The 18,916-nt window shown below is 39.1% G+C and overlaps 2 protein-coding genes across 3 annotated transcripts; both read right to left on the bottom strand.

Annotated features, from left to right (window-relative positions):
- Nucleotides 1-8,782: 8,782 nt before the first annotated feature.
- LOC129754085 (rab5 GDP/GTP exchange factor) lies at nucleotides 8,783-12,706 on the bottom strand. Its single transcript, XM_055749953.1, has 5 exons — nucleotides 12,390-12,706; nucleotides 12,008-12,326; nucleotides 10,554-11,034; nucleotides 9,976-10,440; nucleotides 8,783-9,913 (listed from the first exon to the last, which is right to left on the bottom strand). The coding sequence occupies exons 1-5, from the start codon at nucleotides 12,529-12,531 to the stop codon at nucleotides 8,957-8,959; spliced, it is 2,364 nt and encodes a 787-aa protein (XP_055605928.1). The 5' UTR covers nucleotides 12,532-12,706; the 3' UTR covers nucleotides 8,783-8,956.
- Nucleotides 12,707-16,800: 4,094 nt separating this feature from the next.
- LOC129758013 (WD repeat-containing protein 48 homolog) lies at nucleotides 16,801-17,586 on the bottom strand. Of its 2 annotated transcripts, XR_008739871.1 has the most exons (3): nucleotides 17,291-17,586; nucleotides 17,013-17,232; nucleotides 16,801-16,950 (listed from the first exon to the last, which is right to left on the bottom strand). XR_008739871.1 is itself a non-coding variant. In XM_055755430.1 (2 exons), the coding sequence occupies exons 1-2, from the start codon at nucleotides 17,517-17,519 to the stop codon at nucleotides 17,105-17,107; spliced, it is 357 nt and encodes a 118-aa protein (XP_055611405.1). In that variant the 5' UTR covers nucleotides 17,520-17,586; the 3' UTR covers nucleotides 16,801-17,104. The 2 variants fall into 2 exon arrangements, 1 of the variants encoding a protein (XP_055611405.1); XM_055755430.1 differs by having other exon boundaries at nucleotides 16,801-17,232.
- Between the last annotated feature and the right edge of the window lie 1,330 nt (nucleotides 17,587-18,916).

An 18,916-nucleotide genomic window follows, 5' to 3' on the forward strand; every position in this document is an offset into this window, starting at 1 on the left:
ATTTGTTATATTTTCAATAATGTTGTCAAATATTTGTCAAAGTTTTTATTTCGTGTTTTGTTAATATTGTAATTTTTTTGTTATTTAGTTTAGTCAATTTAATTAATTTTTGACACATTTTTTTTAATATTTTGTTCATGGCTTTGCATTTTAAAGTCAAATTTATCAAAGTTTTGGTATATTTTTCTAATATTTTTATCACCTTTGCCATATTTTTCACAAAGTTTTGTCAGCGTTTCGTAATTTTTGTTGTCATAATATTGTAAAATATCTTTTCATAATTTTGTTATATTTGTGTCATAGTTTTGGTAGATTTGTTTTCATGCGATTTGCAGTAATTTGAAATATTTTAAAGTTGAACGGAAGCCGCCGAATTGGATTTTAAGATGGCGTTTCATAGCGTCAGACTGCAAAATTCGACTTCTACTAGTTGATTCCTTTCACCTAATACCCACATTATGGGTGTTTTATGCGATTTCAGCAGTTTTTTTGCCATTTTCGCCATCTTGGTTTTTCGGAATTAACGCGGTTTTTTTTGCGCGGTACGTATTCCCCGCTCACAGTTTTTATTCTGCAAATAAATTTGCAAAGATTTTTTCACGTGTGAATGATTATTGCAAAACACAGAAGGTTTTTTTCAGTGTTGAACCACTTCGCAATTCGCGTGCACTGTGGCCGGCCTTCAAAAACGAACTTGCGAAATTCATCCGGTGAATGAATATTTCGCTTCGCAGTTCGCTTCGCGCTCACTGTGTTCGTACCCTAAGACGGATTCGAAAGGAAGTGGTGCCCAAATTTTATTTGAGTTTTCAATTATCATACCAGGGTGATTGATATAAATCATCAAAGCAAATACAAGCAAATTTGTTTTGATTATAACTTTGTCAGGCTGGTAAACGGTGGATAATGTGCAACACGAGACCCCATAGTGGTCATATCACCTCTTATTCACAACTCCTATCTCTACCTCCCCGCGGTGCCGGCTGGGGTGCGAGTAACCTAAGCGGAGATCGGGTACCCAACCCCGGTGGATGCTTTGGTCGCATGCAGACTGAGAAGGTGGCCGCACGCGTCTGTTCCCCAGGTCAGGGGCGGCGTGCAACAACAACCGAGCGTCTGTTCTCCAGGTCAGGGGCGGCTCAAACAGCGTCTGTCTTGCAGCAAGCGGCTGAATTTATGAAATGCGGCTCCCGCCAGCTAAGTCCAAGATGGCAGCCCCATCGCGGGATAGGGACTTTAGGCTAACAACCTACTGCTCCTGAAATCTTTTATTGTTACAGAAACTGAGAGAAGAAATAACCGAATTGGAACTTTGGCAACGACTTTTAGCATGAAAACACGGACTAGAATTGGAACTTGGAATGTTTTGACCCTTGCCCAGTCAGGAAAGCTGGCTCAACTTGCTAGAGAAGCTAGCCGCCTCAAGCTACAGATATTGGGACTGAGCGAAGTCCGTTGGCCTAACACTGGAGAACACAAGACACAGTCCGGGCAAGTACTGCTTTACTCTGGCATACGAGGAGAACATGCTACTCGTGAACGAGGAGTTGGTTTCCTGTTAAGCCCGCAGGCCCATGCGGCCCTTATAATATGGGAACCGATAAACGAAAGAATAATCGTAGCCAGATTCAGAACACGGGTTAGAAACCTTACAATGGTCCAGTGTTATGCGCCAACTGACGTTGCCGATTTGCAGGAGAAAGAGCAGTTTTACAGTCAATTGAACAGCGTGGTTGAGAGAATTCCGAAGGGTGACATTCAAATCCACTTAGGCGACTTCAACGCAAAGATTGGCTCCGATAATCAGGACTTTGAGCGCATCATGGGGCGCCATGGCCTAGGACAGATGAGCGAAAACGGAGAGCTGTTTGTAGAATTTTGTGGCAACAACAACATGGTGATCGGTGGATCGCTCTTCCCCCATCGACCAGCACATAAGGTCACTTGGGTATCCCGAGATGGCCGAACAGAAAATCAAATTGACCACATCTGCATCAGCCGAAAATGGAGAAGGAGCCTTCTTGATGTCCGCAACAAACGAAGCGCAGACATTGCATCTGACCATCACCTCGTCCTTGGCGAGATACGACTGAGAGTTGCGCGTGTCCAACGGCGCGAGGAGAAAGTCGGGTGTCGATACGACGTCCGCCGGTTGGAGAATCCAGAGGTGAAAAGGGCATACGTTGAACAGCTAGAATCCCGAGCCTCGGAGCTGCCGACAGACGGAACAGTCGAAGAACAGTGGTGTGGAATCAAGAATGCCTTTATCACGACGAGCCATGGTACTCTCGGTAAAGTTTGTGGAAGACGAAGTGAATGGATGTCGGATGAAACCTGGAGGATGATCGATGATCGGAGAAAGGCGAAAGTCGGAATTGAGCAGGCATGTACCGGGTCAGCCAAAGCAGCCGCCCGCTTACGATATGCGGAGCTGGAAAAGGCAGTTAAACGAGCTTGTAGACGAGACAAGAGAGCCTGGACAAACTCCCTAGCCGAAGAGGGAGAAAGAGCCGCCGCCATTGGAGATATCCGATTATTATATGATATTTCTCGCCGCCTTAGTGGTGCAAGGACTAATGCAAGAATGCCGCTGAAAAACCGAGCAGGTCAGCTGCTGACAGATCGAACAGATCAGCTCAAGCGTTGGACTGAGCATTTTGATCAACTTTTTCGAGTTACAAATAGCAATGGCCAACAGAACCCGCAGCTCGAGGCGCCCACAGTAAGTCCCATTAATGGCGTCAACTCGGAAGCGCCCTCGCTGGCTGAAATAGAAGCGGCAATCAAGGACATGAAATCCAACAAAGCGCCTGGAATCGATTGCATTCCTGCTGAAATGCTCAAAGCCGACCCTGCCTTGTCAGCACAAATGTTGCACCGTCTATTCGCTGACATTTGGGATACTGCAACATTCCCGGCCGACTGGATGCAGGGTATCCTCGTAAAGGTCCCAAAGAAAGGAGACCTAACAGAGTGCGGTAACTGGCGTGGCATAACTTTGATCTGTTCAACCCTCAAAGTACTCTGCAAAGTGATCCTGAACAGGATCCAGGAGAAAATCGACGCTACACTCCGACGGCAACAAGCTGGATTCCGATCCGGACGATCATGTGTGGACCACATCACAACGCTACGAATAATACTGGAACAAATCAACGAATTCCAGGACTCTCTTCTGCTGGTGTTCGTTGATTTCGAAAAAGCATTTGACCGACTGAACCACGAAAACATCTGGGCTGCTCTTAGACGACGAGGGGTCCCAGAGAAACTAGTCCATCTCATCGAAGCACAGTACGAGGCATTTTCGTGCAAGGTCTTGCACGACGGTGTCTTGTCCGAACCAATCCCGGTAACTGCTGGAGTGAGACAAGGATGTATTTTGTCACCGCTGCTTTTTCTCATCGTAATGGATGAGATCTTGACTGGATCGATTGACTGTAGACCAAACCGAGGATTGCCGTGGAATCCCTCAACCATGGAGCAAAAACACAACACAACAAGACATGCAGAGCAAACTCGACGACCTCACCGAAAGCTCCAAGGCAGCAGGTCTCAAAATCAGTGTCGGAAAGACCAAGTCGATGGAAATCAATACAGAAAATCGTTCCAATTTCGTGGTAGCTGGACAACAGGTTGAGACAGTGGAGTGCTTCCAGTATCTTGGTAGCCAGATTACGCCTGATGGTGGGACCAAAAAGGACATCGAGACCCGGATCAGAAAAGCCCGATTTGCGTTTGCGAGTCTCCGAAACATCTGGCGGTCACGCCAGATCTCTCTACGAACTAAGATCCGAATCTTCAACTCAAACGTCAAATCCGTATTGCTGTACGGGTGTGAAACTTGGTGCACATATGCGGTGACGACGCGAAAACTGCAAGTTTTTGTGAATCGCTGCCTGCGGAACATCATCCGCGCTTGGTGGCCTGGCAACTGGATCTCAAACGATGAACTTCATCGCCGGTGTCATCAAAAGGCGCTAGAAATCCAGATTCGTGAACGTAAGTGGAGATGGATTGGGCACACGCTGCGAAGAGATGAAAACGAGATTTGCAGAGAGGCGCTTGACTGGAATCCAGATGGGCATCGAAGAAGAGGCAGGCCCAAAAGCTCGTGGCGGCGAAGTCTAGCCGCTGAAATCCGCACAGTTGACGAGAACCTCGGCTGGCAGCAAGTGAAGACGCTGGCTCCGGATCGCCAGCAGTGGAGATCTTTTATCTCAGCCCTATGCGCCGGTCAATCGGCGCTGGACCCTTAGATAGATAGATAGATAGATAACTTTGTCATTTTACAAGTTATTTATGAACACAAAGTTGTTAATTAAAACTGATCCAAACTCTGTTGGAAAATCATCTATATTGTTTTATAACAGAGCTGCCTTAAAATTCCTTAAAGTTTCGTTCCGAAAATTTCAATCGATTCTCCAAAGGCAGGATCACTTGATTAGTAGGATCACAGATTAAATTGTTTACAGATCGGTACAAAACTCAATAGAAATTCAGTGCTTGCTCGTCGTCATTCCAACCTTGAACTCAAAAACTTCACACTCTGTTGATTCAAGTCTTCTGTCAAAGTTTTATAACTGTGCTTTGATAAATCAATCACTGACTATATATTATTTTTTACTTCTTTGCTGAAGACTGTAAAGCGTTTTAAGTTATACTTTGAAAAATATCTATAATTCATTTTGGTATAAAATTTCATCAGAATTTCGTCTCAACAGAAGGAAGAAAAAATGTCTTTTACTTCAAAGCCAAAATTACTTGCAGTCTTCGTAGAAACTTTAATTTTAAAAATCTTACTCAACGGTTGCTATTTATCTCAGATATTACGAAACTGCTTATAAAATGCTGGACGTTTCACGGTTAAACTAACGAGCCTATAGTAAACAAAGAGACGAAATGTCACGATTGGAATTTTTTATTTCCTGTCAGTGTCATTCCTATCGAGCAAAACCAAGCAGTCTTGAAGGCAGACCTACAGCAGGGTTGCAAGCTCATTATTTCAAAAGGGATCAGATTGCGCCTCTTTGTTTACTATTATTTCTTTAGGTTAAACATATCACGCTTTCGCCCATCAATCAGTCAATTGCATAATCTTCAAAATAATAAGTATGGAAACTAAATAAATTATTGATTTATGTTTCAAAGTCAGCAACTTATGTACTTTTTATCAAAATAAATTGACTAAAGGATTAACATGAATGAACATTTTCATACAAATCGGAATTTTTTATTCAAGTTTCTAAAACTGTTTGCGTATCTTTCGTAACGAACTTTTGAAATCTGCCACTTTTAAGTTTAACTTCGCGAGAACTACTATGAAGAATTTTTGCAAAAGGCTTTGATAAGAATCTCAAATATCAAAGTTTAAATAAAACAAGTCCAAAAAAGTAGATTTTCAAACAACTGCTGAATCACATATTTGAAAAACGCTAAATTACGTCAGTTAAACATGTGAAAGCTGGTCAATCTTTGATACGAAATATGAATAAATGGCATGAAATCAAATAACATCGCGTTTAAAGGTTGAAGTGATAGTGGGCACTTAGCTTATTTAAAAGAACTATGAATGGTAATATGTATCAACTCCATTTCATTTTACAACGGTGACCAAAAAAGGCACTTAGCTCGATCATTTTATGTTAACCTGATTTTCTTTGATTTTTATTTTCAAGCTCCTTTAATTTGTGAATGTTGGCAACCCTGCTCTCAATACTGAATCTTTATTATGTGATTCTATTTTATCAAGTGATCCTATCCACGGAGAATGGATTGAATTTTTCGGGCCGCAGCTGTGTTATAAAATAATAAAGATGATTTTCCAACATTTTTAAGATAAGCTTTTATTAACACTTTTGTATTCATAAATAACTTGTAAGATGACAAAGTTATAATCAAAACAAACTACTTTTTATTTGCTTTGATGATTTATCTTAAACACCCTAGAATGATCATTGAAAACTCAAATAAAATTTGGGCACCACTTCCTGTCGAATCCGTCTTAGAAGGAAACGAAACGAGCACGAAGGCACCAACAACAACAACAAGCCATTGATAAGCCATTGAATTTCCCTGATTTTTGAAAATATGCCTGATTTTGCCTGATTTTTGCGAATTTCATGAAAAATGGGTAGTAAGGAACTGTTGTATGCACCATAGCTGAAATGAAAAGTGAAAATGTGGCTGAATCAAAGCAATCGAAAGATTCCCGTTCATTCTTAAGGCATTTAAATGGTGTCTTTCTATTGCTTGATGCAGTAGAATTATTCAACCAAGCACTCTCACAACACATATTCGAGTGAAAATGTGGAGCGATGACCAAAAAAAAAAAGGTCATCACTTTGAGCGAATTTTTCGTTACTTTAACAAGCTTTAACGTAGCCTGATTTTGCCTGATTTTTAATTCGCAATTTCCCTGATTTTTGAAAAAAAATGTTGGCAACCCTGCCTTACTTCTGTAGTACGGCGGCGCGCCGAGTGTTTTGCAGACACAGCCATGTACATATTGTGTCGCCAGTCCAGCGCTGTAAAATCAGTTGAGCGACAATGGATTTTTTTCGGAGTAGGTACGTTAAACCTAACGTCGGAAGTAGTGCGCTGGAATCGTACGGCGACTCGCCATCCAGCGCACTACTTCCGACGTTAGGTTTAACTTATCTACTCCGAGAAAAATGCATTGTCGCTCAACTGATTTTACAGTTTTTCCCTGTAACGACAATATACGCTACGCACGCACGCTTCGATGGCTGAACAGCAACTGAATTGATGGTCGGTGGCGGTGGCTCTTCGGCCTATCACTTTCTTTCTCCATGGATTCGGTTCGGTCGGTCTTAGGTTAGTGGAACGAATCCAACCGCACAAGAACGAGTCCACCGTCCTGTAACTTGTAAGTTGCAACTTGCAAATTTGCAAACGTACATCGGTACATCGCATCATCGCGCTGCATGCAAGCAACTTGCAGACTGTAGCTATCTTCGGAAATGATTCTTTCTGTTCGGCTATTTTATCTTCGGGCTTGCAAGTTTGCAAGTGATCCTAACTTCGGAGAATCGTTTGAAATTTTCGTAACGTGCAGTCATCGCGCGGTTGACTTTTACTTGCAGACACGTTCGACGCTCTGCACGTAAGGGAAAAAGAATCAGTCTGCAACTTTGCAAGATGATTTTTTCGGAGCTGACGTCGGGCTGTTAGAATCGGCACTGCATGTTTCATGATGGGATCTCTTTGCACCTCTGCATGAAGTACATTGTAATGTAACAATAATAATCACAAGAAAATTATTGTGATACCGTGCTTCTGTCATTTTCGGCAACATTGAAAAAATTTGAATTGACGAAAGGTCTACACACATATTGTAGCGGCATTCAAAGAACTTACCCAAAACAATCTAAAGGAACTACTAGATACAGGCATAATTGAAAAAGTTGATTCCGGAATGGATAAAAGCTTTTGTTCCTTTCTGTTGGTTATCCCGAAAGGAAATAACGATATTCGACTGGTTGTCGACATGCGAGGTCTCAACAAGTGCATACACAGAACACCATTAAAATGCCCGCCCACTTTCGAATCAATACTGTTACAGTTACATGATGCAATATATTTTTCAACAATCGATATGAAAACGCCTTCTTTCATATTTTTTTTTCAGGGATTTTCATCCTAATTGGATGATTCATCCCGTCTTCTTTCATATAGTACTGGACGAATCGTGTCGACATTTAACAAATTTCTTCGCTAGTGATGCTCTGTATAGGTGCAGTCGTCTACCTTTTGGACTAACAAATGCCCCAGACATTTTTCAAGAGGTCATGCAAACAGTAGTATTAACTCAATGCAATGGAGTCGTAAATTATCTGGACAACATACTAGTATTTGGTAAAACAAAAGAGGAACATGATCTAAGACTGAAGCAAACGATGAATAAGCTACAAGAACATAACGTAGCAATTAACTTAGCAAAATGTGCATTTGGTCAGAAAAGTGTAAAGTTTCTTGGATTCACATTATCCTCAAAAGGCTGGAAAGTTGAGGACGAAAAAATCATCGCAATAAAGAACTTCCGTCAACCAGAATCACAGTCATAAGTCAGAAGTTTCTTAGGGCTTATCACGTTCTTGGAAAGATTTATTGCGCTAAGAGCAGATAAAACAAGACATCTACGAGAGCTAGCGAAAGCAGATAAATTTTATTGGAATCAAGAGATTGATAGTGCATTTGAGGAATTAAGAAACTGTTCATGGAATACCATAAAAACTCTTGGATAGTCCAAAATTCGTCAGAAATCGCATTCTTAGGTTCATGCCTGAAATATTGTACATCTCGTAATTTTTGATCCCATCGATAAAACTTTTCAAAAATTTCAGACAGGTTAGCTTAAAATTTTAACAACCACTCTGCAAAATTTCAATAAAACGCGTTGCTTAGTTTTTGAGATATTGAAGTTTGAATGGTAAAGGTCCAAAAAGTCTGATTTTCGTAGAACTACTGTATCTCTGGCCACACAATCTTTAGAAAGCTCAAATTTTGTGATATAATAGTGCGATAGTTGATCTATCTTACGCAGAACATTTGATCAAAAAATATCATCAGAGTAAAAAGTTATGAAAGTTCAAAGTCAAAGTGACAGTGCGCGTGCTTCCAATTTGTATACAATTATGAACGGTACTGTAGCTCCACTATTCGGTGAGCCGAATATTCGGTCGTTAGGTCGTACTTCTCTATTGGAGACAATAACTAGGTTTAATAAAGAATATTTAGGCTTAGATAATGATTTCGGCATAAATCAGAACGTGGAAATATAATCATGCTAAATTTTGTAATATACGATAGAAACAGTGATACACAACACAGTTACATCTGCAGAAATATACACATTTCATAACCTATTTAACATAACGTATATCATACAATTGCACCAATGTTGAGCGTTGCTCACAGCAGCCAGCAGCAAGCGAGTCTAGATTAGACTACCATCGGTTGTAGGACCCGGAGCGCTTGTACCGGGGCCAGGGTATTTCGCCAAAGAGGAACTACCCGCAATCGGTCCCGGTCCAGTTCCGGTGTCACCCCCCGCTGCACAAGATATGTTAGGAATATTGAAACCCTGTAGGGAAAAGCCCTGATATTGTGCATTGGTGGGCTTAATTGGCGATTCGAGTAGCAGCGCCCGCGGTGAATCATCATCAAGTAGATTGTTAGCCGAAGTTGGATCAAGAGAAGGATCTATAGTTGTTTGTTGTATGGTATTTTGTAGCGGTAAAGTTGGTTTTACTACGCGGTTTTTGCTGAGTAACGGATCAAATTCTTCGAGATCAAACTTTGCGGGGGTGGTCCCGGTTGGATGGAATTCGACCTCCTCAGCGACACTATTTTCGCCACTGTGATCGGAGAAATCAAAATCATAGTTTATGTTACGTATACCTTTGATAAATGTGTGAGCCATGTCATCCGGGGTTGCCAATTCGTCCAGCGATTGTGTATCGAATACTCTGTTATAGTCAAAGACGGGGGAAGCCGATAGCAGATCCGCCGAATTACTAGCACTTAAGCCGGAAAACGGCGAGGGAGCGAGGGGAGAGTCCCGGTCCAGTTCCATCGGAACCAGGGGAGCTACTAGCGTTTCCGAGAGATTTTTTACTAGATAATCAAAATTTGGTTGTGGAGCTGTACCGGCTGAGACACCAGCGATGGTTTTCTGTTTGGTATTGTTGGTATCTTCCACTTCGCTCACCTGAATCGCAGCTACCAGATTCGACTGAAAGTGGCCTCCCTCGAAGCCGGGACCTTGTGTGGGATTCTGCGTACCCAACAGTTTAGCGGAACTGCGCGTTTCCAAACGTCGCGGAGTGCAGATCGGTTTTAGCACCAGTGGTGTGCGTTCCAGGACTTCAGCTACCTTGCGTTTGATTTCTTCCTGTAATGTTGGAAAATTAAATTAATCTTTTTAAGAAATTTAAGAAGAAAAAATTGACTTACATCAAAATTTTTAATATCTTCGTTCAACTGTTCTATTCCTCTTAAAGTTTCTTCATTCCGTTCGCCCAAACTTTTCATTGTTTTCATATTTTCCGAAATCAGATGCAAACTTTCGCACGCCATCAGGGCGCTTTCCCAGGCCGACGGTCCACTCTTTTCGCCGGTCATCAGTCCGTTAAATTCTTCCGCGGACATGGACAACGATTCCGACGTTAAATTCTCGATAAACGAAATCGCGCAGCACAGATTGGTGAAATAATAACCACCCTCGCCGCTCATCAGCCGGGAAGCGTTACTGAAACGGGTTATGTAGTTTATGTTGCTGTGCAACCGAACCGGATTAGCCTTGAGGACCACGAAGATGAGGGCCGGGAGAAATTCGTCAGCACTTGCCGGGCCCCCACCTGATTGTTTCAACAGGTTGAATATATTCCTGCAGCAGCGAACAATGCATTCTAGTTTTTCCTTTGAAAAAAAAAAAAGAAAATATGATTTTATTGCGTTATTTTTTATAACATGTCGAATCGACATTGTCGATAGAAGGAAACCATAGGTATTGAAAAGATTAATTCACTAACCTGCGGCGAATGGAAGGAATCCATCGAAACCAGCTCAGTGATCGCTGTGTAAACCAAATCCCGCACCTCAGAATTAATCTCGTCAATGCTACAAAGCAAATGTTTTGCATTGACCCAGTTCAGCTGCCGTATACGTTTCTGAATCTGGGAATCGCTCTCCTCGTCATCAGTCGACGGCGGCGAAAACAGCCGTCCGTGGTTCATGGTCATGATGCACTTCTCGAAAAAGTCCAGTACCATTTCTTTGGTTTCCTGGGGCACGTTGGCAAATTTGGAATTCTCAACATTCATATACTCTTGGAATTTTGTATAGCCATTCTGGACCATCTCCGAAACCTCCTCGATGCTGTCGGTGTGCTTTTTGCGAATTTTCTGATCCAACATCTCGATGAAGTACTTCAGCTCTCTTCGGGCTGCGTCTTCAATTTTAAGGGACTTCAACGCTTCTTGATATTCCTGTTCCAGTTTGTCCATCGGTTGTCTGTAATGCGAAAGGATAGATTGTAGGTACTTGAAACAAGTAAATCATGGTTCAGGTGAGTGATTGCTTTTTGGCTTACTTTAAATTGTAGGTAGAAGACAGGTGATTTACAATTTTATCTATCGCTAAATGTTATAAATTAAAATAGATTTCAAAGAAGGATTCATATTTGTCCAGAAAAAAATGTTCAATTCGTGAACATGGAAAAATGTCGATTTCCTAGCTTTCAACTCTTTGCTTTCCAGCAGAGATTATTTTGTTTCTTTCAGTAGAAAATCGTGCGAAGTAATCAGTTCATTTGTTCCATTTGAATGGTGCATTTACGGGTTTGCAAGAGAACATCTAATACTTGGAAAGTAATTTCAGTTATTTCTCTGCTTTCGAAGAGATCGGTTGAATGTTTTCTTTCCCATCGCTTTGAAGGGCTTTGTATATTGGATTAATTGTGGTGATAAATACCCAGTCAACTTTTTTTTCCTTTCCCTCACCTTCCCCTACTTCCATTTTTAATATTAGTTTTAAGTGGAATCCTTGGCACATTAAAACTTGTAAAAGTTACGACCTTTAATAAATTTAAGTTAATGATTAAAAAAAAATATTTTTTTTTATATCGTAGGTAGGTCATTAATAAAAATGTTATGTGTTAAAAATTTGAAAAAAAGAAAGCATCGTCAAATTATAATAAAAATTCTTATTTTAATGATTTCATAATTCATGCAAATTCTTCCCACGTGTCACCAATTTGTTCATCATTGAATAGCTGTTTTACAAAAGCAACTTTAGATAGATCTAAATTCAAAGTTCAGAATTAATTTGAAAAGCAGAATCAGAATAAAGAGTCCGAATTCAGAATCACCATTCTGTGGACAAATAGAAAAACAATATTCACACATAGATGTCGCTAGTAAAATAACTTTGAGGCAAAATATATTTTTAAAGGAAATCAAAAACGAGTATGTTTTTAATCGTTTACCTGTTGTGATGCGAATGATGATGCTGCTGCTGTTGATGATGATGATGCCTGGAGCTACTACCGAGCGTTGCCGAGCCTTTGTCCGAATCCTTTCCGGATGTAGTCTTTTTCAGGAACTCCATAATGTTCCTTTTCTTTTTCTTGTCTTCCTCCTTGGGAGCTGCCCCAGATTTCGTTTGCTGATGATGTACCGTGCCATGTTGGTGGGAGCTTCGGGTCGGTTGAAGTTCCGGATTACTTTGGCCAGCGGCAGGATGAACGAGATAATATGATTCTCGATTCTTCGAACTTTGCCCCTCCAGCTTCATTGGGCGGTATTCTGAAAATTCAATACGAACTTTAAAGTGTTGATTCCAGTTTTATAATTTTGAAGCTTTCTTACGTTTCATGTGCCGCTCCTTGATGGTTCGTTCCCGATAGCATTTGGAACAGAGCCCGTTCCACTGGGCATTGCCGTAAAATCCGCAGCCATTAGCACACTGCAGATCTTTCTGCTGGATTCGGGGAGTCTTGATGGAGAACATCCTTGCTCGGAAGGCTTTTGCCCTCAGTTTATAACGCTACACAAATTCGAACAGCACTACGTAGAAAGATTTACAATCGATTGGGCAGCAATTTGTTATTCCTTCATTGTTTATTGGATATTTTCACCTGATTTCTATTTTCCAGAAAACAGAACAGAAATCGATTCATACACAACAAGGGTAGAAGGACCATTAAATGTCATGTGTATGTTTTTCGTATGTTTTTTGTGCTCCAAATATGCTTAAAACTATATAAATCTGTGGATAAAAAAATATAATAATGTTTTTTTTTTCTCAATTTTCTTTTTTTAAAAATTTCAAATTCTAGTATTTAAGATTTTTTTTCGACTGAATCAATTTTTAGATATGCCCAAAAAAGCCAAATACAGGTGTTTTTACCATACAGAATGTTGACATTTTAAAATACACGTTAAACTAATAATGCTCAAATAATTGGCAAAAGGATACCTAAAATGCTGTTACTTTTAATAGTTGTGTTCAATCAGGGATGCCAGGTGTTGAGGATAAAAAATCTGGGCAATTTTGAAAAAAAGTCTGTGTGTGTCTGTGCATAAGGAAGATTGCAAATTTGGTACCAAACAAGAAATTTCACGATGCGTGTGAGCGGGGGGGGGGAGGTGGAGATACTGTGGTATTTAGGTTATTTTAGAGTTGAGACATATATAACAAACACTGTTTTCTAACACGTAACATGCCGATCTTATTCTAAAAAAAAAGTTTAATGAATGATTGATCAAATACCAATGAATACAAGCAAGATTTCAGTCTAATCTGGCACTTACGGATCACTCAATTGTAAAAGTCTGTAAAATCTGGGCACTCTCAGCAAAAATCTGGGCAAAATCTGTGTCTGACCAATATCTGGACGAAGGGTCAAAAGTCTTGGTTTTACAGACAAATCTGGGCACCTGGCAACCCAGTGTTCAATGCTGAATATGAAAAAAGCCGCAGCTAGAATCAGCGATGCCACACATACCGATTTTCCGGTATTTATACCGATTTTTGAGCAAAATTTTGACCAAGAATCGGTATATACCGATTACCGATTTTTGGCAAAACATACCGATTTCATACCGATTTTTAAGATTTTGACTCAAAATTCATTCCACTTCAACATTTCCACTTCATTCAAGCTATTCTCGTAAAGGTCCTGTAGAAAGAAGACAAAGTTCAGTAGCTGGTGTGGCGTAACTTTGATCTGTACAACTTTTAAAGTATTCTGCAAAGATCTCCACGGCTCGCTCTCATAATTCGTTCAGTTGTTCGCGCTGTTTTGTTCCTTTGTCCTGTCAAATGATGCACTATTATGGTACTAAACCTCAAAGCCAATGGACTTAGCTCAATACTGATATTTGACCTTCTGCGACTGCCAATAGAAGTTCCTTAAGGTCAATCTCAATTGACGATCGCATTAAAGCTCTTGTTTCGTGAGATGCGAACTTTTCCAGGAAATACATACACCGTTTGAATAAAATCATAATCCTTGTTCAACTCATCGCCAGATTGGGTATGTCGAGATTTGAAGTGCAATCAGATACACGGTATGTAAAATCATCGGTATAATCTTCAATCCTTCTGCATCTTGTTAGCCAAATAAATTATATCATAAGTACCTAAAATGCAGAGATCGAAGAATTAAAGACCACGCCAGGCAAAATGGGTTTCAGTTATAGTACAACGATGTGTTTTTTAATCTTTTTCGGAAGAACACCTTTTTTTAGAGCACATCTTTCACTAATTCTTAGATTTTCATAATGCGCGATTTTTCACAAAATAAAATTTATTTTTTATTGGTAATAAAAAAATGAAGCAACAACTCTCTCAACTTTCTGCAATCATTTCTTTTTCTAATCGCTAAAACTCATCTAATACTAAAAGCTGAATCGGCCAGATTGGCGAAAATCCATCAATAAAACAAATAACATCAACTTGGGCCCATATTTACCTCGAACGTCAAAAAGCCATTGGATTTGTAAGCGCTAAAATGAAAATTATGCTTTAGGTTGACCTAGTTCTATTATTGCATTATCGAATTTATCAAATTTACATCCCACTTTAGCCAAACATCAAAGTCTCAAGTTTTTACTTAATGTAATTGGTTAGGCATATATCAACGTGTAACCTGAAGGTGCTCGCCATGCCCCTATTTTGCTTATCAAACGGTAACTTTTAAAATAAATTTCCATTCAGTTATGAGAACACAGTACAGAAACACTTATTTCGAATTTTCTGCTGAATTTTCATTTGTGATTTTTGCTTTCGTCAGCAAAAGCAGATAGATTTAAAATAAAAAAAAAAGTGTAAAAGTTCTGTTGAAATTTCAAAACCGTCATTTTGTATAAACTAGTGTTACCGAGAACTAAGTAACGGAGAAACTGCAATAATATATGCTAACACACTTTTAGTCAGCTAGTTTTGAACTAAAAATGAGCATTCATAAGAGTTCTTAGACTTGCTGTTTATTGCAAGCTATTCAAGGAAAAATACGTTAGGAAGTTGAAAATGTAAGCATTTTTGAATATCCACCTCAAATACCGATTTTCATACCGATTTTTAGGATTTACATACCGATAAAAGATTTTTTTGGGTTTCAAAATACCGATAGAAATGTGGCATCACTGGCTAGAATGTCATTTATTTTAAACTTATAGTTCATATCAGAAATGTACGACTTCCATATAGTATATGTTTTTTTGGATTTCAGATCTTAAACTGAATGTTGACACAAACCATGAAAATTAACTACCATAGGATCAACTTTTTATTTCATGAACTAAAAACTAAAAATAATCTTTGGAAAAATATCATGTTTTTCGATTACCATTGCTATATTCTTAAAAAAAACTTACGATAGTTTTACAGGGATGTTAAAAGAATATTTTCAGTAATGAAATCTAGTAATGTGTTCTTGGTTGCCAGGTGCCATGATTTGTCTGTAAAATTCAGACATTTGACCACTCGTCCAGATATTGTTGAGACACTATATAATTTTGCACTGATTTTTTCTCAACGGGCACAGATTTTACAGACTTTGAAAATTGAATGTAGAAATCAATATAAATGTATCTTAAATGGCCAATTAATGCAAGATTATGCTGGAAATCTCCTGTAGTATCCTGTATGCATTAGTATATGCCGATCATGGTGCATTTTTCAAATTTTTAAAACAACCAAATACAAAATCAGATTGATTCAGCACCTGTATCCGTGGTTCAAACAGCCGGTTTAGACCCAAATTCCGACCCGAGCAACCGCATCCGTGCTCCATTATACCAGTTTCATCTCACATTTTTTATAGAACTGGTATAAGGATTGCTCCGAAATTGCTGAAATTTGGATCCAATTTTACGTAGTTCTGAACCTTCTGACAATTAATGGAACACCAGTGGGGTTGCCTGTTTTTTCACTGGATTGGATCTTATTTCGATCTTATTATTCAATTCTTGTATAAATTAGACCCCAGAATGGACCACGGATACAGATGCTCTAAGTATATAGACTTATGGGTTTATGATTTTTTTTGTATTACCAAAAAGTTTTTTTGACTAAAAAAAACATAATAATCAATTAGGACTTTGTTATTGTTTCTGGTCGAATTATACAGAACACGATAGTAAATCTGGGAAAAGTCCAAACTTCTTTCACCAAAAATGGGCACAATGTTTTGCTCTGGATCGAACTTCCCGAATACGAAAATATTGTAACATGACGGTTCCTGTAGTAGTTATAAAACGTTAAGAAATAGTGTAAAAAAACGTTTAGAAAATGATATCTGAAACCATAAAAAACATTGCACTTATCTTGAATTCCAAAACGACGGTCTGTTGAATATGGCGTTAAGTTATGTTACTGTTTAAAACTGTTAAAACCTTTATATGGAGACACTGTTCTAGGAACAGTTAGAGTATGGTTTATAATACGCTTATGAATAACGTTTTCAGGGCATTGAACTGTTTCTGGAATGAACATGTGTAGGAATATTTTAAACGATTTACCAAACCGTCAATCGAACTGTTACAGAAATCGGAATGATCATAGTACGAACCGTTTCATTATAGTTATTTTGAGGAGCTATCATTCCTAAACGTCAACGTTAAAAGTTCCGTAGCGATTTGATTCCAACGCTAAGCAGACCGTTTTAGGAACCGTTAGCTAAAAGACGCACACGCACACTAACGCAAAATTTCGTTCAGTGCTTATGGAATTTTTTCGGATTAGAATGGAAAATCATTTCAATTTCATCACTTTATTAAATCACGTTTATCACAAACTTGCCCGAAATGTATATTTTTCCGGCTGCCTCCTCCTCATTTCGCCCAGCATGCACGTCCTGTAGAACTTTCCGAGCCAACCAATCCATAGCACGGAGTAAAACTTTGAGGGTTCCGGCAGCGTAACCTAAAATATAACAAACGGGATCATAGGAAATTGTTTTAAAAATGGTTTTAATTTCCACGTACCTGGTACAAAAAATGTCATCGGTTCTTGCATTCCTTGAATGCCCCGGTGTGCGGATTCCTCCAGCAGGAAGATGGCCTTGTCCAGACCGGAGCTAGCCACCTGTTTCCGTGGCGTAGGCCAGTGCCTGAACGTAATCTCGGTGAGTTCGTAGCGTCGACATGCAAAATCCTTTGTGGGCATTCCACACTTTCACGGTGGTGTCACGACTTGCACTTATTACTGTAGAAGAAAAGAAAGTATTAATTTTTTATTCGTTTTTAATGCATAATCAACTCACAATTTCTTCCACCGCAGCACAAAACTATATCGTTGACCCAATCGTGGAGGTGTTCCTTGCTCTGGATGTACGGTTCCTGGGAGCTGATCTGGGTGCAGTTCCACACCCGGAAGATGGCATCGCCCCCAGCCGAGTACAGCCGTCCATTGATCGGAACCAGTTGCAGGGCGTCGACTCCATTTTGATGTCGTTTCTCTTCGGCGTCCCGGATCACGAACGAAACCTGCATCTTCTTCCGGGCGGCCTGATTGCGGCGCGCAAGGTTGAGGCAAAAATTTCCCGGCGCAGCAAGCAAAACAAACGAATGAAACCGTTTGCGACAGTGGTGCCAGTTTCAATGTTTTATCAAAATTTGTACGGATATTGAGAAATGAAATTTTCAATAAATATATTTCAGATGATTATATAGGATATGACTATGTGTACTAACAAATGAATGATATTTTTTTTAAACAATTTATTTATTTGAAACGGCTCATACCTTTAGGTTTTAAGGACCAAAATCGATGATGGTTGTTTACAATTGTTTGCTTAACTTAACACTTTGTGAGAGAAGAAAGGAAGATAGAAAGGGAAATATTAAAATAAAAAAGAATTATAGACGAAGATCGGTAGCTTTTCGAAAAAGGTAGATTTCAAACATGTAGTCCCAAAATGAAGTTATGAAGATGTAAATATACTATTTATAATTCCAATTCAGAAATTTCGTTCAATTCAAATGAAAGCTTTGAATCGAGAATGTCATAAATATACAATGCAAACGTAAATTCTATGTTTCTATATGTCACATGTTTGCATCTTAGACCCTCATAAAAAATCTATCAAAGAAATTGCTTAAAAAAACGTTTTTATTTACCTCATATTTATATTACATTATGTCAATAAAGGCAGGCGGTGTTAAAATATGTAGCTTCAAAGTTTAATTAGTATCATTGAAACTATATTCAGTGCTATATTCTATAGTCTTTAGATTCCGTATCCGCATATCAAAGAAATTTCAAAATGTGTACTGATTACCGTGCAAAACCATCTGGCATCTTTGACCAACGTTTTGTTCGTTTTTGACGTGCATATGACAGAAAGAAGGGACGGTATGAGTAAAGGTTTGAGATCATTTTTACGATTAAAGAAAAAAATCAGGAAATCGTTGTACCATTCTATCACCTATCCGGATGCCATCACCTTTTCACATGAACGTTAATGTTTTGTTCTTATCGTTGTCGAAGTAAAGTTTGATAGAACATCTGCGTTAACAGAGACAATCACTCTTTCTGAAAGCGTTGATGAATTGTATGGACTGTTTTAGATATAGTTTTTTAGTATGCGGGTTTCTCCACAGGTCGGCAAGGTCTGATAAATCCCGTTTATATGGAAAACAAAGGAATGTTAGATCAACAATCTTCGAAGATATATAATAGCGTTTTTTTTAGAAAAAGTAACTTTGTTTTTCATTTTTCACTTTGGCACGAACCAGAGTGTTCTATAATGAAAAAAATAACTTGGTCAGCGCGTTAAATTTATTATTAAATAATGAATAAATTTAATAAATGAATAATAAATGAATAATATTAAATTTTTTTCACAAATCAAACGAATTTTTTCAACTGACACCCCTAGTTCAAACGG

Source organism: Uranotaenia lowii, chromosome 3 (genome assembly GCF_029784155.1).
Source record: "Uranotaenia lowii strain MFRU-FL chromosome 3, ASM2978415v1, whole genome shotgun sequence".
NCBI classification, from domain to species: Eukaryota; Metazoa; Arthropoda; class Insecta; order Diptera; family Culicidae; genus Uranotaenia; species Uranotaenia lowii.